The following is a 25,497-nucleotide window of genomic DNA, read 5'->3' on the forward strand; positions in this document are numbered from 1 at the left end:
GTGCTCTCTGCCGGGGTCCCTTGGTTTTCTCACCTTGTCCATTAATCAGGACAGTGCAGCTCATTGCAGTCTCAGAGAGAGAAACGGGGACACGGGTGTGTATCTGACAGTGTACATGGAGTTAGGATTTCAGGGCCAAGGCAGTGTTGGCCCAAAGTGGGTACCTCACGCACGTGTGCTGATTATATACTAGTACATTTTTGGGAGCTCAATTTGAAATTGGTAAATGAATGAATGTTCTGCATGGTGTGCTGGAGAAGCTCCTGGACTGAAATGGAGATTTATTAGCGTCTTCTCAACTCTGCCATCTACTACAGTCTTGTCTTTAGGAAAGTCCTACCACTTGCTCAGTTTCTCCATCAGTAGAATGATGCGTGAGACTCCTTGTGGCCCTGTCAGCTCTTACCTTCTGGGTGCTTATGGGTGTGGCTACTCTTGGAGAATAGAAGGCAACTACTTGGAGACTGGACAGCCTCATCCTGTGTCCCGGAAGCAAACTCACAAAGATGTCCCAGAAACAGAAGGATTAAAAACCCCATCTTAATAGGTGTCCAATGGAGAGGCTGAGCTGAGGTTCAGTATCTCCAGCCTCTCTCGCTAGTGGCTTCCTCCTTAGTTTCAAGTCAACAGAGGACGGATGCTGGTCCTGGCTCGGCACTTGCTGTAGAAATGAGAGTCATGGAATGCCTGATCTGGAGGAATCTTAGAGATCTATGATTTTGATCTCCACATTCTTCCCATCACCCAACACAACACTTTGCCCAAAGTGGGAAAGGAGAGGAGAACTGACATTGTTCACGTGCTCACTGTCTGCCTACACATGGGTTTTATCCCTCCGTGTGCTGGGGCTTCTACATGGATCTATGATTTAATACTCATAGCGACCTTGTGGAGTGGACATTGTTTCCTCTCTTTTAAGATGAGGAGTGTGTGGCTTAGAAAGTTGAAGTTGCTTGACTCAAACCTCACATCTAGTTAGACGCAGAGTCGGGTTGCCAGCCCAGATCTGATGACCCCAAACTTCACTCTTCTTTACCATGTTGCCTCCTGGCAGGTCTTCAATATCCCATAAGGGACTGGATTTGAACATGTCCAGACATCTTCTCTGACTAGTATTCCCCCACTCAACTGAGTCACAAGCAATTGACCAGTAAATTGGAAAAATAAAAGTGACAAATAAGCTAACAAATCAGACCAGTTGGAGGTCAGCCTCTTGTTCCAGAGCCAGACCCCTGAGAGGCCTGGGATGGGGCTCCTTGGTGGAATCTGGTCCTTGGCCCTTCATCCTGAGCCTGCTAATCTCGAGATGGTCCTTGGCTTGGGGCTGATTTTTCTGAGTTAATTATTTCCAGGCTGAATGGAATCTTCCCTGCTGACGTCCACCTTGAGCATCCTGTGATTCGATCTGAATTCCCTCTATTGGCTTTTAATTTCATTTTAACATCTTGAATTATTTTAAGAAAAACATCAGGTTATATGGTGAAGTAGCCTCCGTAGGTTTATATTTAGGGAAGAATGTTCCATAAAGGGCAGACTTTAACTAACTCATAGGGACAGAGGACCAGTGAGTGTCTGCCTAGGACTGTGGCCCCGCAGGAGACCCAGTGTCCACTCTGGGGATTTAAGGGGCTTTGGAACTGAACTCTTTCCCCTCCATGGCTCCCTGCTTTGTCCTCCACACCTCCTCTCAGCTCTAACCCCCCGAAAGGCTGAAAAATGGCATTTTCCATCTTCATATTGCTCAGGGAAGAGTTGGGTAAAAAGAAGCTTAAGAAATAATTCATTGTTCAGAAATATTGTGGGAATCAGACCAGTGTGTTATGACTTCTTGGCAGGAGTTGGCAAGGAAAAGGACCCAAGGTGCTCATTGTCCCAACTCATTCCATCTGTTCTGTTTCTTTTCACCTGCCTGCACAGACCCACTAACTTTTTCCAACATATATTTTGTGGGGTCTGGCTGGGGACTCAGGAGTTCTGACCAGGAACTACAGGGCAGGGAATTAAAAATTCACAGAGGTGCTTGCATTCAACAGACACTGACTGAGCATGAACCATGCCCGGGGGCCTCTGGCTTTGCAAATCCAGCCTCTACTCGTTGGGCTCTTGCCCTGCGCCTGGCTGGATGTCAAGGACTTTACAAGCTTCTCGTCTAATCCTCACAACCACTGTTAGATGAAGAAACAGACGTTCGGGGCGGTTAAGTCCCTTCCCTAAGCTCACAGAGCAGATAAACGACAGAGTTAGCATTTGGAACTAGTTCTTTCTGACTCTCTAAATCACAGTGTTACATAGCTGAGGATGATTAAGACAGGATTCCTGGCCTCCAGGCGCTCACAACTGAACGAGGAGTTACAGACTGTAAAGAAATCAATCCTTCTGGTGCTGGATTGCTCATGTCATAAGGCTAGAAGCTTTGAAATCTTGTTGAGTGTCTATACTAGTTATACACTGTGCTGGGCACTGGAAATGTGAGTTAATAAGATAGAGTAATTTTTCTTAAATGCTCACATCCTGGTGAGGAAGACATGGGCATATCTGATTGCGATGGCAAAATATACTGAGTACGAGAAGAGTGTAATACGTAACGTGCTGTGGGAACACGGGAAGGGGAAGCCACTGCCACTTCAGAGTGGTGGGAATCCGTTGCTCAAAGACTCCTGCAGGCTCTCCTTCATGCCTCAGGGACCCCCTCATGCAGCCTCCCTGGCCCACTGGCCTGGAGCTGCCCAAGCAGGGGTCCCTCACACTGTGTGCTGCCTGCCCTCAATGTTTGGGGATGTGGGGAGAAAAATGAAAGAGGCTAAAGTGGCATCAGTCTCTAATGGCCCCAGGTGGAAAACGCCTCGGGATGCACATGGCTTATGGCCATTCTGGTGTGAGAGGCTCCATATTTCCCATTTTAGAAGAACAGAAGGAAGAGGGCCGGCTGTCAGAGGGCGTCGATGACCTGGCGTGACACATGGCCCTCCGTAAGAGCAGAACCAGGTTCGCACCAGTCGTTCTCCCTCAAGTGGACTATGTCAGAAGAGGATGATGGGGGAATTCCTAAGACTCATGGATGCTCTCCTCCTGAGACCCAGGCAGAGAAAAGGAATCTTACTCCAGGAGATGGGCTTGATAAGTTAGACCATTCTCGCAGCTGGGGCATGTTGACTAGTACAAAATCATCTTTTGATCTCTGGTATATTTTGAGCCAAAACATACTCACCTGCTGGATTCTGAACATTAGTGTGATCTTATCATTTTCTGTAGTAGACAAAACCACACCAGTGCAATGCTGGAAAATCCCAGCATGCAAGCTACGTGGTCATTCCTTCCTCCCCATCCTTATTTTTGCATTGTGCAATCACACACCTAATCATAGAAACGGCCTCCACAGGGCTTAGGAAGGCTGCACAGAGGGGGGGACCTTCAGATCCTGACTCTTAAAGGGTTGACAGGATCCTAGTCTTCCTCTCTCAACAGCACCGGCACAGGAGACAGACATTTTTACAAAGGAATTCTTGCCGAAAATTTCCATAATAAACTTTACCCTCGCTTCCAATCCGTGTATTCCCTCTACAGTCAGAGAACTACTCAGAGCTGTGGCTTGGGTTGCGGAGGTGGGATGCACAGGGGGCTTCTGGAGCAGGAAAGAATGAGGAATTCTGTTGCGTAAGGGATTCTGCAAAAGTGACTCCAGGGAAAATCTGACACAGATGAGGGAGCGTGGGGTGAAGGGAGCAGCGGCCACTGGGTGGGGCCAGGCATCGGGTTATCCAGGTGGGTAGGCCAGGGTCCCGTCCTCTCAGCCGCAGCTGAGTCTGCTAGAATCCAGGAGAGAGGCGCAAACCCAGAGCAGGGAATGCCAAGAAGGGACCCCGGGGAGCTTGTGGCAATGCGTTTTCTGCCTTTGCTGTCCACAGGAAACAGAAAGTTCCCTGTGTTTGAGCACAGAACTGAGAGGCTCAACCTGAGCACTTGTGCATGCAAATGAGGCTGTTTGCAGCCCCCGCCCAGCCGTGGGAACTGGAGAGGAGGCGTTCTTAGCGTCCAGAGTGGGAGTGCAGGCTGCTTTGTGGTCAAGCAGCAGCCCAGAGGCCAGGTTTCCTGGAAGGGGCGGGTGTCTGCAGCCTGGGCACCCTCTGCTCTTTGAAGAGAACTGGGCTGCCCATTCTCTCCCCAGCTGTGTGTGGCCTGCGAGTGGGGGCAGGGTCTTTGATTTGTTTACAAAATCAAAGGTGGCTTCTAAAAAAAACCAATTGAAGCCTCACACTTCCTCTGTTCTTCAGCTAAACAAATGCACTTGGTCCCTGTAGCAATTCTAGACAGAGGAACATAACCTGGAAAGGAAATGACAAGCTCTTCTAATTACGCCTCTCTGCAACCCACATAGAAACGACCCCATGGAGGCAGAGCTTACTGTGCAATGCTTTCTTCATCATCCCTCACAGCTTATAAACAGCTGAGCCTTCTGCTAAGCAGAGTCGGCTCCAGGCACTAGGCTAGCATCTTGCAGGCAACATCTTATTTGGTCCCCAAACAACCTGATGAGGCAGGACCTATTGTCATCCCCATTCACTACCGTGCTGGCAAATATTTTTCAACCGGCGAGGGCGGGGGAAGCCCTGATTGGTAGCGGTTGCCACTTGCCATGGTGTGTGCCAATACTCCCACCAGGGCCAGTTTCAAGCTGCTGGCCTGGTGTTGCTGGAAGCAGCGTTGGGAAGAAGAAAGGTTTGTATTCATTTGTTTAACAAGTGTGAATTAGCTGAGCAGCTCCGATCAGGGTTACACGGTAAGACTGTCAGTGGGAGGGAGTCTCCATCCTCCCAGGGACCCAGGGTGTTGATATTTTCAGTGCCCTGGGGCCCAGTGAAGCTGAGAACTCTCAGGGCTCAGCTATTCCTGTACGGTGAAGAAGGTCCCACCCAAAAGGCTAATAGCAGCTTCTTAAGGAACACTGATAGCGGGTGAGAAAGAGTAAATAAACCACAGCAGCGCAAGGATGCGATAAATGCTCTGCTGAGATGTGCTGCACGATAATTCTCCCGAGGATGCATGGTGGCTCCCCTAACCGTCCTCCTAGTGTTAGACATTTATGGGTTTCCAGTGTTTCTAATGAAACACTAATGTGTTGTATAAATGTTTCCTTCGCAGACCGAGCTTGCTTTGAATTTCAAGATAAATTTCCAGAAGCAGAATTGTTGGGTCCGAGGGTGTGGACATTCGAATGCCCTTGATATAGATAGTCAAATTGTTCTCTCAAGGTTGTACTAACTCTCAAGATCTTTGCTCTGAGAACCACTCTCTTCCAGGAAAGACAGACATATAAATACACAAGCAGAGTGCTCAGGGCCAAGCTGGCCCACTGGGTGTAGTGGAGTGTGGCGGGGGCTTATTTGTAATTCTGCGTTCTGCATGAGCTCATACCATGTTGGATGACAGAAGCAGTGGCTCAATGATCCTCGAAGTGTGTCTCTGGACCAGCAGCATTAGTGTCATCTGTTAGAAATGCCGGAACTCAGGCCCCACCCCAGACCTGCTGAGACAGATGCACTGGGGCCGGGGCCTAGCACGCTGTGTGTTACCAAGACTTCCAGGGGATTCTAGCTTCTGCTGAAGTCTGGGGACCAGGGCCATGGAATGATGATGGGGAGCAGGTGCTTCTGGGCAGATGGAGCCAGGCGGGAAAGACACAACACAGCTGGAGGGTCTAGAACTCAGAGAGGCTGGGTCCTGGTGTACCTAACAGAGGAGAGGGAGGCAGAGGATGGGGTGGGACGTGAGGGAACCCAAGCTCGGACTTTTGGGACCAGAACAGAGCATGACTCTGACCTGAGGCTTTGCCTGGAGGCAGACAAGGACAAGAGACAATGACAAGGGCGTGTCACTGTAAAAGGGCAATATTGAGTGAATAATGGCCAGCATTTCTTGAGTGCTTGCTGTATGCTCAAAGCTTTACATGTACCAACTCCTCTAAACCTCACAACCCTGAGATAGGGATGGTCATTACCCCCATTTTGCAGACAAGGAAACAGGGGACAGGCAGGGTAAGTAACTTGCTCAAGGTCACACAGGGGAAAGCGGCCAAGCCAATCTTGCCCTGGGCCGCTGACCCTAGAATCCCTGCCCTTGACCCTTCACCCTTGATCCTGACACTGAGCTCAGAGAGGGAGGAGATCCTGTGTGTGCTCCTAGTTTGGGCTGTTGGGAGAAAGGAATGCTGAGGCTTGGAAGATTCAGATTCAGTCAGTAAGGGAAGGGGAAGGAGTTGAGGGAGAAGATCATTAGCCTTACGGCTCACTTACTGAGTATGCACGGTTTCTCATCGAATTCTTACGTCATCCTTATTCTACCAGTGCGGAAACTGGGTCTAGAGGCAGTCAGATGCCTCGTCCCTCTGCCCTCTCCTAAGAGGTGTCTGGAGGCTACGTCCAGGTCTGTCTGCACTCCAAGTCCAGGCGCTGTCCACCCTGCCATTAAGAGCTGCCATTTCCTGAGCTCCTGCCCCATTCCAGGCACCGCATGATCTCCTGTGATGCTCACAGGGATTCTCAGGTTGGGTTCTGTTGTCCCCATTGTGAACAGAGAGGACAGCGCCCGAGTCAGCCCAGTCAGTGACGGTAGTGGGCGTTTCTCTTGTTCCCCACGTCTCCGGCTCTCTGCTCTCTAGAACATGGTAGGCCGGTGGGACTGTGCTTCCTCAGCCCCGGCCTCACCCCTCGTTTCAGAAAATGACCTGCAAAAATGACAAGTGTTGTGCCAGTTGTGAGCAGAAGCTATGAGAGCAGGAGGCAAGTCCGCTGCATTCTCTTTCCCCCGCTGTGAGGCGGGGGGTGCGATGGAGCCGTCCTCCACCTCAACCTTGAGGGGGGAAGACAGAGAGCAGAGCCCCCAGCCCACCGGCACTGGACATGTGGTGCAAGGGAGGGGCGAGCCTGTGTTGTTTCAAGCCCCTGAGAAGTGGCATTGTCACTTCCGCATAACCTAGCCCGTCCTGGCTGACGTGGGAGTGCTGGAGCCCAACGCACTGTGTCTGCCCCCCAAGGACAACTTTACCATCATGAGCTTATGCCTCTATTAGTGCTTTCAGAGCTCAGTGACACTGAGCGTAAGGAAAAGCTAAAAGGCTGCCTTTTTCTTCTTTTCAGTTAGTGAAAACAATGCTCCCAGTTTCTGCCCTGCGGTGGTTCTGCCTCCCCTCGAGGAGAAAGGTAAGCTCATTGTCTCTTCAGTCTCTCTGATTGCACTGCCAGCTCATCCTTCTCTTCTTTCTTCTTACTTTTGTCCGGCAGTTTATAGCTCACGTGCCCCTCTCACATGCATTCATCCACGCTCCTATCGATTACACACATGCGTAGAGAGAGCAAATACCCGCCCATTTCACAGATGAGGAAAGCAACTCACAGCAATACAGTGACTTGGCCAAATAAGGCAGCTAATTGGAGGCAGAGTGGGACATAAGCCCAGTTCTCCTAATTTTCACTCCAAGGCTTGTTACACCCTATCAAGAAATGACTAGCCCTGCCCAATCCTGGGGGCAATGTCAAGAATAGTGGTATTTGTGGCCAAAAAACGTGAAAGAAGTTAGCTCTTCCACGTGCAGAAGAGCTGGGGCTCACAGTCGTCAGCACACTGGGTGGCATGGTGACATCTAAGCCTGGGCGCTGGCCCTGAGCCCAGGAGGCTGAGGCTGCCGTCCTCTCCTGCATGTCGCACTTGCCCCGCCCTCCCCACATGGAGGCAGCAGGAAGTGCCGGACGGGGGCGGGGGAGCAGTCAGGAGAGCGTGGGTCTCGATGGACGCACATCCCTTTTCTGCCTTCCCATAGTCAGGAAATGAGAGGCCCAAGCGATGTTAATTCCTGTCCTGTGACGTGATGTCTGGGGGGCTCTAGACATCTGTCATTATGGCCCTGGTTGAAGAGACGGAATATAGCTTGTGTAGGAAGGAATGATTTCCAGTCCAGTCAAGGCTGTGGCTAAAAGTGTCAATGTCCTCAGCCTGTGTTGTCAGTTTCCTCCACTCCGTTTAAAGGGCTAACTTTGAAGATCATACATATGTGTGCATGTATATGCATTTTTTTTTCTGTGCGTTCTATGAAGAATTTCAGTCTCCAAGCACTTTAAGACTATGTCTAAGACTGTAGATCTAAGCTCTCTGCACATCTGATCTGGTGCTACCTTCCTGCCATGCTGTGAGGTGGGAATGGTCACTGCCCTGTCATGGGGGTGGAGGTGGGGCTAGAGAGAAGTTAACACTTAAGCCCAAGGCCAAACAGCTAATACACGTCTGAGCCAGACTTTGATTTGCGTTTTATCAAGAAAAGGTACAAACGATTGAAATAATCCCAAAAGATTCATAGTGTAAAAAATACTAACTGGTTCCTTGTCTCATCTCTACCCGCCTCCATTCCTACTTCCAGAGGCCACCACGTTCAACTCCTTGAGCTATTTTTTACTCATGTTGGCCTCTATGTTTCTAAATAATACACGAATCCTGCTATTCCTTGATTTGTCAATTTTGGAAGTAACTAAGTTCCTGCCTTGAGAGATGAGCACTTGGGGCTCTCCTTTATCACCCTCTTTCCAATTTTCCTCTTTCATCCTCAAAATCTAATAATATCAAGATGAGGAGTTAAAAGAAGAGTAAGTATGAATTGTTATGACCATGTAGATATGGTTCACTGGGGAGCCCAAGAGGGTGACAGCAATCTCCTATTATTGTTGCCAACCACCTTGGGTGGGGGTCCTCCTGGTTGCAGCCCCATGTTCACCCCTGCCTTCCACAGTACCCAGTGCATCTTGGGCTTCTCAGGGGACCCATGGAGCAAATAGGTCATGTTCCCACCTCGCTCTGTATGTACCTGGAGTATTGATTATTTCATGCTGCTCTGTCTGTTAGCCCACCTCTTTCTCCTTTTCTTCATTTAAAGATTTGTTGACATCCCTTGTTGGCTGTTGGCTCATTCCTGTTTTCTTCATGGGTTTAGGCATTTTTATTCTTTTACTTCCTTTTGTGACAGGAGAGAAGGCAAACGTGCCACATTTCATTAAAAGCAACAATACAGTATTTTTTGAAACTTTTCAACATTTAATGAAGACTTCATTTTGTCCTCAGCGTTGTGCTAAGCGTTTGCTCTTCACACAAACCTCATGAAACGGGTCCTATTTTATTTTTTATTAGTTATAGAATATTCAAACAAGTGCAGAAATTTAACAGGAAACGTTACGTAGTCATTTAGAAGTTACTCCATGTCAGTTAATACGTAAGACTATTTCCTTCCAATCTCCTTAGGCTTTTCTGTATGGTCTGAAGTAGTTGTAATCTTTCTACAGCGTTCTATGTTGTGTTTTTATCTAATGCTGCATCATGTGTATATTTCCAAATTGTTATATATCTCTCTAAATTATGCATTCGTGCACGTGTGGTGCATTCGTTCATTCATTCATCTGTCTACATTTCTACTTTCACAACGCTCCCAATCTGCTGACAAATAAAAGGTAAAGATAGCACAGTGTTATCGGCGACAGTTGTCATGTCATTCCATCAGGTAGACACACTGCGCTTCACTAACTCATTCCTCTATTTGTGGACATCTGATTGTTTATGACTCTCCATCGCGAAAAGACCACAATGAATACTTGGGTACGCAAAGCTCTTGCCAGCATCCAGGTTACTTCCTGGGGGCACATTCTCCAAAGTGGAATTTTTGGGTTTGAGAATTTTATATCTTAAGACCCTGGATTTCTTTTGCCAAATTAGGCTCAAACGGTTGTTCTTAGTTTCATACTTACCAGCACTGAATTAAAGTGGTTTTTTCCATCACATCCTCGCCATCCTTAAGTATTAGCATGAAAAAACTTATTTATGAAATTGATAGATACACAGTGCTTTGATGTTTAAATGTCAAATGCATACGGTTAGATATGAGTAAGTCAAAGCATTAGTATCTTCGAGGGATTTTTACAATGCTTCCACCCTGTTTTTTGCTAAACATTTGTGTTACTGAGACTTGAGTTAACTTTCAAAAGAAAAAAAAAAAGACGGAGTATTGCACACCTCCCTTCACACACACACAAAATCTGTGCGTGTGGTAGATGTGTCCAAGGCGGAATGAGATGTCACAGTATTTTTAAATGTGCCTTTGACAAGTGTGATTTCGAAACAGGACAGATCTTGGAGCTGACGTTCCATCTGTGCTTAGAGCTCCCACGTTGGAATGAAGAGTTTGGGCATGTGCCTTTGACGTGAATCAGAGAGAGGGCATAATTCTGCCTTCAGGGAGTTGATATGTCAACATGATTTTGACGTGGATTGTGTGTGTGTGTGTGCACGTGCACGCACATGTGTGTATGCACCGTGCATATTTAAATGCTTGTCATTGTGTACTTTCTATTCAGGGAGAAAAGGAAATGTTTATTAAATATCAACAGTTTATAAATCATTTAGTGCTAATAAGAAAGCTAGGTGGTAGCAAGATCTGTTTTTCAAACAAGGAAACTGAGGCTCCGAGAGGTTGAATGACCAACCTGAGATTGGAGCCCACGTATATCTGGGCCCCACAGAGTTAGAGAAGAATATTTGATTTGAGCCTCTGAAAAGGGTGACAGGGATGGACTTTCGAGTTCTATCCTCGTCTGGGGACCTAATCTCCTGGGCTTGTTTCTTGTGAGTGTGTGTGTAGAGGTAGCCCATTCAGAATCTACTGCGAAAAGGGGATTCTGACGCTCTAATTGGTCAGTGGGGATGGTGTGAAGATGAAGGTGACGTCTGAGGTCTCAGGGCCTGTCTTGGGTACATGCTGTCGGCTAGACACTGCTCTAAGCACTTCGTTTTTATTGCTCCAGAGAAGGCTTCTAACACATTAGCTGATTTAAACACAGCAGGAGTTTGCCAAATGGGCAAGTTTCAGAAAGTCTTTCCAGAAGAGCAGTTTGCATGTGCAAAGGCCCTGAGGCATGAAACAGCCTGGGGCATTCAGACATTGGAGACTGTTTGGTTCGGTATGGCCGGCATATGGCAATCAGTGGGATGAGGCGCAAGATGAGCAGTAGAGAAAAGCTGTAACCTGAGCACGGAACTGGTACGAGCTTCATACTGGGTTTGGAATTAGACCTGGGCAAGATCTCTTGGGGTGGGTGAGTGAGCAGGAAAGTGACAGCACACGTTAGGGCAGGCAGGCATAGAGAAACATGTTAGGACAACACAGATCATCTTTCACTTCAGTTTAGTTGAATTCAGTGAATATGTGTGTGCCAGCCACTTTTTGATTGATGGATTCTGAATTTTCATTTATATTCTAGAAAAGGCACTGTGCTGGGGGTTAGAGGTCTTGATTACAAGGATAGGACCCCACCTTCTAGTCAGGAGAGACGTACAGGAAGAAAAATGTAAGGAGATGAGCCACTGACCACAGTGAAGTTGTTTCCAGGCTGCAGTGGAAGCGTGGAAGGTTCCCCCACATTCCCCGCAGACCATAGGGGCATCGTGGCCAAGCCAGGGATGTAAAGGATGATGTGCGTTTCTCAGATGGCTGAGAGGGGAAAGGAGGGCGTCATGGGCAGAGGGAGGTGCATGAACAGAAGAAGCCCAGGGGCATGCACGAGATCGCACGTAGAGCTCAGAATAGAAGGGCCAGCAAGGGGCATGGGGGAGGCTGGATGGGATGCAGGCCAAAAAATAAGATGCCCTGGGTACCACAGATGCCTGAAGAGTGTTACACAGGGGCTCAGTGAGCTGCACAATGATTCCAAAGCTCTCCTTTCGGGCTGTGAGGAGGATGCCCTGGTGGATAGACAAGCTAGATTTGGCGAAAATGAGAACAATTGTGTCATCTGTGTATAGAGTACCCTTTTACTCTCTTTGAGGAAAAGTGCACATCTTTTTAAACAAGCAAAACTTACGTAAAGATGTCATTTCTTCATAAGAGAAAATGCCCATTGCTTCTTAAAAGCCCCACAATGACCAGTCCAGAGAGGATGCTCCAGGTGAGCATGAGTTGTCTTCCCAGGTGTTGGCCCCTGCCTTTAGGATGACCACGGTTCCCCCTCTCCTGTGTGCTCAAACATTGCGTTATCCAAGGGCTCATTTCCAGATATGTGACGTTGTGCTTTTCATCACTACTTCAGAAGCACTTCTCTTAGAAGTGCCCCTGAAGCAAATTGAGTATTTGGATTAAGCCAGAGGAAAACACAGACAATGAGTCTTTAGAAATTTCTGTCTGTCTTATAAATTCATTTCACCTGGGGAACCTCCAAGTGCCCTTTAGAAAATGCTCCAGCCCTTGACCCAGAGCCCCGTGGAGCAGCGGGAGCAGCTCAGATTGCCGCCAGCAGAGAGAGCTGTGAGGGAGGCTGCCGCTGAGAGGGTACTGGTGGTGCTGAGAAGGATGCCTGGCGAGGGTCTGCCCTGCTCGGCTCTCCAGCGCCTCTCCTAACCTCATCCGGAGCTCAGTGACAGCGACAAAGCCTGACTTCGGGAGAGATGGAGAGGGAAGTGGCTGCACCAACTGTCTTTTGGGCCTCGCATTTGTAGTCAATTAACTTTGTCAGCTTTGCCTCCGTCTTTCACTTTGGCCGGGCCAGTGGGTTCATGGAATTCGGTTGATCTTTTCTGCAAATGTTTTCCATTAAGCTGGAGACAGAGCCGTGGGATCCTCAAAAATGTCAGCGCTGCCAGAGGGCATGCACGTCATCCCATCGAGGGAAGCAATGGGACATCCTGGTGCGGCAACGGGCTTTGAAGTCAGTCTGCCCAGCTCCCAATCCTATTCCATCACTTACCACTGACTGCTCTGGGCCGGATTTCTCAGCCTCTTGGTGCCTCAGTTTGCCTCTGTGAAATGAGGCTGATGGTGAAAATAAGAAATATCAATCAAGTAGGCTTGTATTGAAGAGTAAATAAAGAACATCACTCAGCACAGAGCCTGATAAAGAGTGGGTGCTCAGGAAAGGTCAGCAACAATTCCCAAGGCTAAACCCATCTTTTTACAGGGGGGGAAACTGAGGCAAAGAGAGAGAAGTGACTCTTCCTAGTCACAGCCAGTTAATGGCAGAGCTATACAATGACAGATTTTAAATTCTTACGTATTGAGTAACTGAATATGTCAATCACTGTGCTAAGAGCTTCCATGTTTTCTTCCCCACAACTGCCCTATGGGGTGTGCACGATTATGTCCTTTTTACAGATTTGGAAACTGAGGGTCAGAGAGGCCCAAGGTTGCATAACTAGTAGATGGAGAGCTGGGATTCAAATCCGATCTGAATCCAGACCCAGAGTCTCCCCACTGAATATGCTGACTGTTGCTGGTTGGGTTCCCCGAGAATCAAGCTCTGGTGTCGAGTCATTTTTAGGGAGAGTTATCAAGAGGGTGAGGGAAAAGCTAGGGCACCAGTCCTGGCAGAGGGAGAAGCTGGGCTTCAGTGCAATCTTAGTGGAGGCTCAGCTGGTCTTTTAGGGATGCTGGGGTGACCTTCAAAATTGTGATGGCTTCGCATTGGTCACTCACTGGCGTGAGCTGCCCTCCCAGCCAGCAGCACTCACCATAGCCGGGGCAGAGCCCTTCGTTCCTGAAGGGGGGTCTGGAGGGACATCCCAGCATGCTGTCCGAGGAGATAGGCTTTAGTAATCTCATCTGGGGCAATGGGTGCTGTTAACAACTGTGCAGACTGTCCTGCACCAACCCAGGTGCACTGTCACCTTCCCACTGTAGCCGCTAGTCTGGAGGTGCATTAACCCACACGAGGCTAATTCTTATCCTTTTGTCCTAGACTGAAAGAAAGGCCCAGGTGAGCAGGCGCTCACTCCAGAACTCTCTAATGTTTGTATAAACTTAAATCTCTTTTCCAAATACACACAGAGCTTACGTGTGTGCACGTGCGCACACACATACACACACACACACACCCCTTGTTGGAGGTGAGAAGGCGATGGGGTCAGAGCATGGAAGGAGAAGGCTTTGAATGTCTCGTGTGATGGAGTAAGTTGGAGAGGATGAGCTCCCCGCCACTGGAGTATCCAAGCACATTGGAGAGTCTCTCACTTTGGGGGGAAGGGTGGTAGGGTGGTGGCTTAAACGGTCCCTAAGTTTCCCTTTAAGTTTTCTATTTTTGTAATTCTGATGATTGGCTCAGTTATGCTTTAAGGTGTATTTTGTTTTTCTTCTGTTTTCGTGATAACTTACCCACAGTCCAGCAGAAGGCGCTGGGCAGGTGTTGGTAGAAGCAGAAGCGACGAAGCAGAGAGATTTTGGCACTGGGCGAGTCTGGGTGTCAATTCCAGGTCTGTTCCTACTCTGTGTAACCAAGGGCAAGTCACTTTGCTGCTCTGAGCCTCAGTTTCCTTAAGGCAGAGCTCAGAGTAGCACCTGTCCCCCAGTTGCTGTGAGATTTGGATGAAGCCACGTAGGGAAGGTGCTTAGCAGGGTACCCAGCGCATACAGTGAGTGATGGATAAGTGGTGGCAGCCGCAGCTGCTCCCACCTCACAGTGACCGGACAGGCAGAGGGGAGGGTGCAGTCTGGGGAGGCTGAAGGCCTGGGTTCAAACCGGCGGTGCGACCTTGGGCAGCTTACCCCAGTCCCCTGAGAGATCGGCATGGTCTCTGCCCGATGGTCTTGTTCTACATCCCAAGGAAGGCCTCCTCATTGCTGTGATGGCTTTGCTCAGCTCGTGTTGGGTCTCCATGTGCATTCGTGCCTCTGGATTTCTGCAGTGTCATCCAGCTGCCCAGGATCACATACAGTGACCTGAGAAAGAGGGGTTCAAATGTTTCCAGGAGACCCAGTTATCACGCTATCTCCCAGGCAGCCTATGTATGTGGCAGGAGTTTTGGTGGGGGTTCACTTGCTATGAGTCCAACTTCTTAGAGAGAAATCAGACTCAGTGTGAGCCTTTGAATTTCCACTAGGAATTTTGCTTGTGACGGATTTAGTAATTAAGCACTAAGTGATCTACGGACTAAGTAATCATGAGGACACGGAGGGATATAGCTCCGAGTCTGGTTTCGTGTGTATGGTTTTTCCTTAGTTAGAAATTTCTCTTGAAGTGTCTTTGAAGTTAACAGCTTGAAAGATGATTACTCACCAGCTCACGAGCTCATAATCTCCACAGATGCTGGACCCAGATGCCTTTGGAAACTTCCGCCTCCAATATACATGCCACTCAAGGGAAGCACTCTGCGAGTCTGAAGATGGGTCTGAGGGAGAAGGAGGCAGCTTGTGTGGAGCAGGGATTGGGCGGGGGCAGTCGGGGTCAAGTTCTGGGTTTGCCAATCATGAGCTGTGGCTTGGGCCTCGTTACACACCACCTGTGAGCTTCAGTTCAGTCCTTTGCAAAATAGTAATACAATTAATGCACAGGTTGATGTAGTTATTAAATATTGCAGTGTAAATGAAAGTCTTTCATAGGCCGGAATGCAGGACATAAAAGTGATATATTATGAAATCAGTCGTCCATGCTTTGCTTCCTATGTGATTAGTTAACTGATTTATTTAATAATTGTTTATTGAGGTCTTGTGGTATATGGAAAATTACAGTGTTAATCTTTATAGAGATGAGAAAAAGAATAGTATGCCATTTCTCCTTTACTAATTAAGGAATTCATTAAATTCATTCATAAATTCATTCTTAAATCATTCATTCATACATCCATTAAATAAATGGATTGGCGTAAAATTAAGGAACCTCATTAATTCCTTTAATACACATTTATGGATTGGCAGTTCATGCAAAATATTTATATTATTATTCCTGTTTAGCACATAGAACACTTAATCAATGCTAGTAAAACTATATTACTACTTCTATTGTTAATATTTTTTATATGCTGTTACGATAGGTCTTGGAGAATCAAAGAAAAAGGAGGCAGAGTCTTTGATCTCAAGGAGCTCATAATTTAACAGAGTGATAAAAAATATAAATAAATTTCAATGCAATAGTGGAACAGGAGACGTATTTATAAGGCACTTAGAGCAGAAGGAAAACTCTTGGGGCGGTGGAGGAAGGAGCCGTAGCAAGGTTTCCATAGGAAGCCACATCCAAGTTGGGTTTTAGAGGATGAAATGAGTTCACCTTGTGAATAAACTGACTTCCCTTTGTAAGCACCTGTCAAACAAAGGGGAAAGTGAGCAAAGTCACACAACATGGGTGATTTGCTAGACACTAGACGTGAGTTTGGGGTGGTCGGAAGTCAACTGATGAGAGACGAGGCTGGGGCAGCAGGCAAGGGAGGCAGCAGACAGATTGCAAGGAACCTTGGAGATGTATTTTTTCCTAGAAATTCAGATAGGATGTGTTTACCCCAGGGAGCGTGTTCACTTACAACAGTAGAATCTGAAATTTTGACTTGAAAGGATATTTATTCTGACTTTCCTTCTACAATGTCCTTTCTAGATGGACATTCAGTCCACTTGAACATCACTCAGAGACAAGGTTTAATGATTTGGGTTGGGCAGTGCCGTGAGTAGTGGTGCCGATTCCCAAGACAGAGAGTGTAAGAAGGGCAGCACCTGAGGAGTGTGGGTAAGGAAGGAAGGAAGATGAAGTGTTCGGCTTCCTACGTGCTGAGTTTAGATGCCTCAGGGACATGTGCTTACAGGTGTCTAGTAAGCACCGACTCTCCCAGCATAAGCTTGGGCAGAAGGTCTGACCTGGAGTTGTCTTTGATAATCCTTAGCGTGTTGGTGGTATTTGAGGTCATGGGGACTCTGAGATCACCTGTGGAGAGCGTTCCGCTGTAAATAGTAAGGGTCAAGGACAGACCCCTGCGGAATAGCAGTATTTAAGAGAAGCGCAGAAGCCAGAAGGAGCAGCTAGAAAGATAGGTGGAGCACCAGCAATACACGGTGTCGTGGAAACCAGGGGAGGGAGAAGTGGTCAGTAATTTCAACGAAGATGGGGACTGAAAACTTTCGTTGGGTTTGTCATGAAAAGTCCTACGCAAACTTACCGGAGTGATGAGGGAAGAAATGAAATAGTAGTGATTTAAGAAAGTGGGAACTACAAACTTTTCCTAAGAATCTTTGGTGAGAAGAAAAAGAGAGAATGAGGTTGACTGCTGGAAAAAGAGCTGTGGAACTTTAGTTGGTAACCATCCATTTTCAGGTTAGGAACCACCTATGATAATGTATTGAAAACAGTATGCCTCTCTATCTGTACCAAATTTTGCTTATATTTTTGGGGAACTGGAACCCTGAAAGCAAGACCCCAAGTTAAGAAACCTTGGGTTGGAGTAAGGTGTTCTTTTCATAATGGAGAAATTTGAGTATGTTTTTACACAAAAAGTAGAGTGCCAGTGTCCAGGGATACACTGAAGATGAAGGAAGGATGGGAGTGGGGCTGGATTGGGGGATAACTGATAGATGGATGCCCCTGAGGAGGTGAGAAAGAACAAGCTCTAGAGGAGAGATGAGGGAATTGACTTCTAACAGCCAAAGATGGGATGGCTCATAGAGAGTGGAGAGGGGGACAGGGAGTCGAAGCAGATGCTGGTAATGGTCCATCTTTTCTCTAGGAGGCAAGAGGTCGGCCACTTGCTGAGAGTATGAGGGTCGTGACCATGCCTAGGCCTGGAAAGAGCATCAAGCTTTGGGAGCAGTGGTTGTAGAGAATGAAGAGAGAGATGCCTAAGCTGTCAGCCTGTGTGGAGAGTTCAGTTGAGGCTGAAGATCCGAAAGCTAGAAAGGCACCGATTTGTTGGTCTGTGGATGTTTCTTTAGCCCTGCTCAGCAGGCCACAACAAGCCGCACAGAAAGCAGGTCCAATGGATTAATCTGACTGGGCGGGAAGGGAGTTGAGGGCATTCGTAAAAGGGAAGTTGAAATGACCGGCCAATGGGAGGCCTTGGTTTATGATAAGCCAGTGAAGATGGATAACATGGAGGGGGTACGAGAGTAGAAATCACAGTGAAATTAAAAGAGCTGGTTTTAGCGGGATAACGTGTGGAAATGTTGGGAACAAAGAGGATTGTGGGGTGTAACAGCAAGCAAAGCTTAGAAAAATGAAGATTTGAGTGGTGACGGAGTTCAGTGCTGTGATGGGGTTTGGGATGTGGTGGTGGAGGGACTTGGCTGGAGCCAGTGGAAATAAAGTTCTCCGGGATTAGTAAGGTCAGGAGACTGAGACCAGAGTGTCGAATGGGCCATCTACTTTCCCTCTAGAGGATAAAGATTTTAGCAGGACTTGGGGTGGGGATGAAAATTATGAGCTGGCTGGCAAAGAATTTGAAGAATGTGAGAGAATGACCAGGCATCCCCAGTTGAGGATAATGAGAAGGACTAGAAGGTTCTGTGGCCAGAAGGTTGTGACCCAAAACAGGGACAGGGGACATTATGATCGTGGTAAGGACCCTTGTTTCCAGGACACAGTATTGGGAAAGGATGAGACGGGTCCAGGGGTTGGTTAGCTGTGACAGCAGCGAGATTGTTTCAGGGAGATGGGAGCAGCGGGAGGCTGCATCCGGAGCGAGCAAGGCCGCGTCTAGAGAAGACAGGCTGGGCTTACATTCTCCTCTTGGATTGGACGACAGCTCATGATTGCCAAGTTTTCATTCTACCAAGTAAGAACAATTTTTTAAAACAAAACAAACTAATCATCGTCATTTTGTGAAAGGACTTTAACATGCCAAGTTAAGAAGGGCAACTATCAACATATCATAAAATTACAATATTTTACCCTCCAGATGGCATTTCCCAGACTACTCCTCATTCCTGGAAAAAGCACAAAAATCTTTCTGTCACGTTGCCTGTTGGAGTTTTGCTTCCTAGCCTGTAGAACCCCCCTCCACCGTGGTCGTAATGACTGAAACCACGACCCTTTTCAGCCTCTGCCTACTGGACCAGGGGTCGGCAAACCAGAGCCTGCAGTCTGTTTTTGTGTGACCCATGAGCTGAGGATGGCCCTCAGTCACTTTTAAAGGATTGTAAAAAAAATATAGGAGGATATGCGACAGAGAACGAATGTGTCCACGGAAGCCTAAAATATTTACTCTCTAGCTTCTAACTGAAAAATCTTGCTGACCTCTACCCTCGTCTGAAGAGTTTCTGTCTTCTGTGTCCTTCCTCCTGAGTTCCTGAATCCTTTGAATCTTTTCTAGTCCTCTTGGGCCACATGACAGAGCTATGCCCCACGTGGGACAGTCTTGACCAGGAAGGTGAGGGGGTGGCATCCTCATATCAGTGCTATGAATGTTCATGTTTTGGTTGAAATGCCCTATTTCACAAGTGACAGCATCTATGTCCTTGTGCATTCAGCAACATGGCACAAAAGTAGGAGCTTGGCCACTGGAGGTGGACGCACAGGGGTCAAACCCTTAACAAATGTTATGGAGCACTTCACACGCACCAAGCCGTGGGCAGCATTGCTCCATGCAGTCCTCATCTTGTGTCCAGAGCTTGCTGAATCTTTCATGCCATGACACACCCTGGGGATGCTGACATCTGCCTTGGGGTAACGAAAGGAGAGGACCAGCCCTAGCTGCCTCCACCCCCTCCCCTTGGAAGTGCGGAAAGATTAATAGCACACTGTGACCTTTACCATATGGGAAGCTGTGCTCTATGACACAGATGACATGACTATTCCAGTTTACAGATTAAAACAAAATGACAATGATTGAGACTTAGCATAGAATTCACCCAAAGTCAGAGCTGGCAGGGGGCAAAGCTGGGATTTGGCCTGGCAGACTGCCCCCAGAGCCGTCTCTCCTTAAAACATGCAAGGCCACTTCTCTGAGCCAGGGTGACCAGCACAGCCCTGTCACACAGCTGTGTGTGCGTTAATTGAAATAACGTATGTAGCACATCGCAATGTGCCTGGCAGATAGGAAATGCTTAATAAATATCAGCCATGGTCACAGGTGTTATTTTGCAAGAATTGTCGTTAGGATTAGCATTATTTAGCCAGAGTGCAACATGCGGACGGAGCAGGCTTTCTGTGAGACAGCGAAAGGACGTTTTTACTGAGAACTCACTCATTGCGTTAGTTTGTTAGGGCGGCCGTAACGAAATACCGCAGACTGGGTGGCTCAGCAGAAATTTATTCTCTCGCAGTTCTGGAGGCCGAAAGTCTGAGATCAGAATCTCTGCAGAGTAGGTGCCTTGAGGGCTGTGAGGGAGGGATTTGTTCTAGAAGGCTCTCCTTGGCTTGTCGATAGCTGTCTCCTCCCTGTGTGTTCATATCATCTTCCCTCCAGGAGCGTCTCTATGTCCAAGTTTCCCCCTTTTTGTAGGGACACCAGTCATTTTAGATTAGGGACCATTCTGATGACCTCATTTTAACTTGGTGACCTCCGTGAAGACCCTCTCTCCAAACAAGGTCACATCTGAAGTACTGGGGGGGGTGAGGACTTCAAAGTCCTGCTTGGGTGGAAGTTCCACCACAGCTCACCATCGTACCCCTGCTAACCTCTGGAGAGGCAAAGTTAGGAGAAAAGCGTGCCCTTGGGGAACTCAAAAGGGGCATTTGGAGGCTGAGCACAGGAAATATGTCTTTAGGTGTTTTTCTAGTGTTATACATGTAAAAAGGGGCCCAGTAGGGTCTACTGTAAGTGTCAGGCCTTTTCTCTGAAGAAATGCTAGATCAACAGGTAGCTCCGGTCCCATTTTCATCTTTCAAACGATCGCAAAATAACAAAGGTGGTTTTTTTTTTTCCTTTCTGTTATCAAAGGAACATCTGTTTTTTTCCGCGTGCTAACAAGGACAAAAATAGCCCAGTGTGACGTGGTTCTGACTTGAAAGGCGGTGTCTAGTGAGAAATCAGGATGTCGGAGTGTTGGTCCTGTCTGATAATGACGGCACGCGGGCATCCTCCCACTGGCAGGCACTTTGTGGCCTTCAAGCTGCGACAGCAGCAGCAGCCCCAAGTCTTGTCCTCTGCTCACGCCCAAGGTCGTGGGGGTTTGCTGGTGCCTGAGATGCTTTTCCTGCCTGAACGTCTTCAAAACTTTGATGTTTTGCCCCAGTCAGCCAGCCTGGGCGTGGAAACCCCCTCCAGCGTTTCCTCCAGCTTTTCCGTACTCGGCACCAGTTCCTTCGATAGGTGCTGAGGAGCTGATGGGAATTCTTTGGGGTTCTGATTGCAAGAAGAATAGAAAGAATCCTGTATCGTTTTGGAACTTACACTCGTTGTTCTCTTTGTTCTTGGAGATTCTTAAGAAAATCATATTTTTTATTTTTTTCATTTAAGAAATGGGTCTGTGATTGTTTGAACGTTGGAAAAAAGGGTGGCAGTTGCTGTCGGTTTGACATTTCTGCCCTTTGATCTGATTCAAAAATATTGAAGGCACTTCCCCTCAGTTTTTGCAAATGCGGAAGATGAGTGTCCAAGCAGGAGCCCACCTTTGGTTGGGCAGCCAGCAGGTGACAGACCTCTCCCTGCTCTATTAACAGCTCTGCTGTGATGTGGGGCTTTTTTAAAGCTATTTTTAATGGTTGAAAGTGTTCTATCCAAGCCTTGAAATCAAAAGCCAACATTTCCTCCTTTAACTGATGTCTGAAAAGGAAGGAAGGAAGGAATGCAAGAAGACAGGGAGGAAGGAAGGAAGGAAGGAAGGAAGGAAGGAAGAGGGAGGGAAGAAGAAAAGAAAGGGAATTAAACAGAATTTTCCATAGATTGGTGGAAAATTAAATTTCAGATATATTCTTGTCCAGTAATTTTTTTTTTTTCTTTAGTGTGCATTAAAAGGGAATACAGTGCTTTCCAGAAGGGAGTGAAAGGACCTCAATGTCACTTGGAGGCTACCTGTGCCAAGGATGCAGCCCGTGCTGCCCTGGAGTCCTGCAGTGGCCCAAGCCGCCCCCACCCTGCCACCTGGTCCTCTGTACCCCCCCACCCCCCAGCAACTCTGTGATGCACAGTGGAGTTTAATGCCATAGGGCTGTCCTGGGTTCAAATGCTGACTTGCTGCCTTTCAGCTGTGTGGCCTTGGGCAAGTCACTGGCCCTATCTGGGCCTCACTTTTCTCTTCTGTAAAATAGAGATAAAATTGTTCATCTCTGTAGAGTGTCATAAGACACAGTCAGACACTCTTCACAGGAATTATTAGGCGTTTACTGCCTGCTCGCTAGATGGTAGCACTTGTTGCAAGTTTATCCCGTCCCAGAGCAAAGGGCCTCGTGACATTGGTGCATCTCTCTTCCCCTTAAGGCCACCATTTCCCCTTTGCTAGTGGGCAACAGGGCCACTTGCCTCCCAGGGTACGTTCTACTCCAGGGTCCTGGACCTGCTGGTGAGCTGTTTCATACTACGGTTTATAGTATGAACGAGTGACCAAGCGTCTTCACCACGGCAGTGCGGGGTCTGGGCGGAGTGCTGAGAAGGAGGGCATTTGCTGCTGGGAAAGTGGGCTGAGCTTGCCAGTCAGGACCTCAGCGAGGAGGTCCCAGGCTGTGGCCAGGCAGAGCAGAGACCGTGTTGGCGGGATCTGAGACCAGGCTCTGCCCTGTGACCCTGGGGAGTACCCTGGGACCTTGGGATGCCTTTGTGACCTTAGCAAGTGCCTCTGTGACCTTGGGGAGTATGCCGTGACCTTTCCTTCTGTGGCTCAGGGTCCCTATCTGCCGTGGGGTGGGTGGACGTGAGTTAACATAAGTAACTCCAATTACGCAGTAAAGGGATATCTCTTTTCACTTCTTATGGTTATCTGATGACCTGTTTGGTGTGTGGGTGAGAGTGGGGAGCACCAGGCCCCCCAGTAAAGAGGGGTGGTGCGATGCAGCTGGAGACCTGGGCGGACTTGCCCCGCCCACCGCAGGTTTGCCCGTGACCCCGAGGACCATAGGCAGTGAGTGCCATAGTCGGATTTGGAGGTGACCCTGGCTACAATGTGACAATGGCCTGAGAGGGGGCAAGACTGGCGACAGGGTCTCAGTAACTGGAGTGACGGCAGCTGGAGTGAAATTGATGAGGCCAGAATCTGGATGGAAAAGAAAGGACAGTTCCCAGAGGAGCTGAGAAGGCAGGATTGACAGGACGAGGAGGGACACGGACGACGGGATTTCTGGGTGGGACAACAGAGGGAGTGGTGGAAACAGTCCCCCAGGAAAGAAGAACGGTGTAGGGTGCAGAGCAGGCTGGGGGCAGGGCAGTGAAGTGGCACTCTGGGATGTGCTGAGCTCGTGAAACCTTGAAACGTTGCTGTGTGTAAACGTTGCTGTTTCCAGCCCCAGGTCTTCTCCGGAAAAGAAGGCCCAGTGGCTGGTGAGGCAGGAACGTGGCTCGTCCCACCCTGCCTGTGACCTGACTGAGGGGTCGCAGGACCAGAGGGCAGGGGCGAGGTGCTGATGGGCGGGATGCAAGGTGCCTTGGGGCAATGCTGGGATGGGCGAGAGGGAGCAGGGAGCAGGCAGAAGCCAGGAAGAAGATTTTAATATCACTGGCAATGGTTTGGGCTCCTATACGCCTTAGAGAACCTCCCACGGTACTTCAGTCAGGCTCATGCCTCCATAGTTTTCAAAAGATAGTGATGGAGATGCAGCGAGAACCCAGCAGCTTGACCCAGAGACGGTGCTGGGGGGGCTACTGTGCTAAGTGCTCCCCCCGTGCCAGCTCTGTGCTAAACGGTTCACGTCTAGGATCTCATTCAGCCCGATCACCACCTTAGGAGAGAAGATCTCATTATCTCCCCATTTTGCAGATGAGGAAACTGAGCCTCAGAGAACGGGAGTTGTTTGCCCAAAGTCGCAGAGCAGTTAAGTGGAGGAGCTGGGATAGCCTCGAGGAATCTGGCTGCTTAACCAAGAGTGTCTCATTTATGACATATGCTCAGGGCAGCCACTGTTACAGCTGCGGGATGTGTCCCACCCGTTCTCTGGTTTCTGGCAATGTCAGGGGCAGGCCCATCATCCTATATTCTTCCCTAACCAGCAGTGGCTCCTGGGGAGTTCCCTGGGGGCTCTGGGGTTTAGCAAAACTAGAGAGCACGCTGGGGCCGCTGAGGGGCAGTGAAGCCCTGGGTACCCTGGGAGACAGTCATCCTGGAGGAGCCAACCGTTTTCTTCTCCTTCTCTGGTCACCTCCTCCTCCTGCTTCCTCTTCTCCCTGCTCTGAGGGGAAAGGACCAGTTTCCTGAGGTCTGACTCAGAGGGGCTCAGAGCAGAGGAGCTGATGAGCTCATCTACAGCAAGATGTCAGTGGTCCTATGTCATCTTCTCAGAGGCGTCATGTGGATGAGAGATCCAGAGCAAGCGCAGTGCTTAGCAGAAAGACATCACTTTTAAAGATGCAAGTTCCTCAGAGTAGTTAAGGAGCTTGCCCAGGGACACACAGTATTAGACCGAGCTTTGGAACTGCCTCTTTTCACCAGCCTAAGCTGTTTCTCCAGCGCTGGTGGCCAAATCAAAGAAAACCAAAAGGAGTATTTCAAGCACTGTGTAAGGCTGTGGTTCTCAACTCGGCCACGCGTCAGAGTCACCTGGAAATCTGATAGGGAGCACAGAGACCAAGGCTCCTCGAGGCGAGGACAGCACCTGGGCTTCAGAGTTCGTACTCAGTTCTTTGAGTGACTCATAATCACCAGAGTTTGAGAATGACTGATGGACAATAGGAAGGATTCCAGACTTTTTGACTAATAAGCCTGTTTTTCCAGGCTTCCACCTTTTGCTGTCAAGTATCGTCCTGGGAATGTGGGAGGCTGGTAGGTAGTTGTCGAGTGAATAAATGAATGAATGAACAAGTGCGTAGTAAATCAGTTAACACAGAGGATTGCCCAACTGGAGCCCCACTGAGGCATGTCATCGCTGCGTCTGCGATCCAGTTTGGGGCCCGTTTTCAGAGCAGCCACACAGAGAAGAGCCTGAGTTTCACATCTGCGAGTTACTTTGAGAGTGAGGTCAGGGTTCTGCTAGAAAAGAAATACATGCAAATAAATAACTTTCCTTTGGGTCAACAATAACTATTTTAAAAAATATAGTGGAAAAAAAATCCCATTTCATTCTTAATGAGACCCCAAATTAGTCACAATAAAATTAAAAATCTTTTTCTCAAACTAACTTCTAACTTTTTTATTCATTTATTATTTTATTTTTATTTTTTAAAATTTTTATTCGTTTGTTTGTTTGTTGAGGAAGATTGGCCCTGAGCTAACATCTGACACCTATCCTCCTCTTTTTGCTGAGGATGATTGGCCTTGAGCTAACATCCGTGCCCATCTTCCTCCACTTTATATGTGGGACGCCTACCACAGCATGGCTTGCCAAGCGGTGCCATGTCCGCACCCGGGATCTGAACCGGCGAACCCCGGGCCACTGAAGCAGAATGTGCGCACTTAACCACTGCGCCACCAGGCCAGCCCCTCAAACTAACCTTTAACTTTAAGAATGTTCCAATTAATATCCCAAATGAGCTTTCTTGAAACTTGTCAAAATGGTTTTGAATTTCATCTGGTAGAATAAATAGCCAAGAAATATTTTTAACAGGAAAATAATCTGGGAAGACTTCTACAATGATAACGTGTATTATAAAGTGATGATGATTTAAGAAACATGAGGGTAGAGCCAGGATTAGCAAAGAAATGAATGA

The 25,497-nt window shown here is 48.1% G+C and overlaps 1 protein-coding gene across 1 annotated transcript in view; it reads left to right on the top strand.

The window, feature by feature from the left end:
• Window positions 1-25,497, top strand: part of TG (thyroglobulin) — a 243,041-nt gene that overhangs the window by 94,018 nt on the left and 123,526 nt on the right. Inside the window, exon 34 of the mRNA XM_014728161.3 lies at window positions 7,134-7,196. Within this exon, the coding sequence (XP_014583647.3) occupies window positions 7,134-7,196 (63 nt within the window). The remainder of the gene's footprint in view (window positions 1-7,133; window positions 7,197-25,497) is intronic.

The sequence above is a fragment of the Equus caballus genome, chromosome 9 (genome assembly GCF_041296265.1).
Source record: "Equus caballus isolate H_3958 breed thoroughbred chromosome 9, TB-T2T, whole genome shotgun sequence".
NCBI lineage: Eukaryota > Metazoa > Chordata > Mammalia > Perissodactyla > Equidae > Equus > Equus caballus.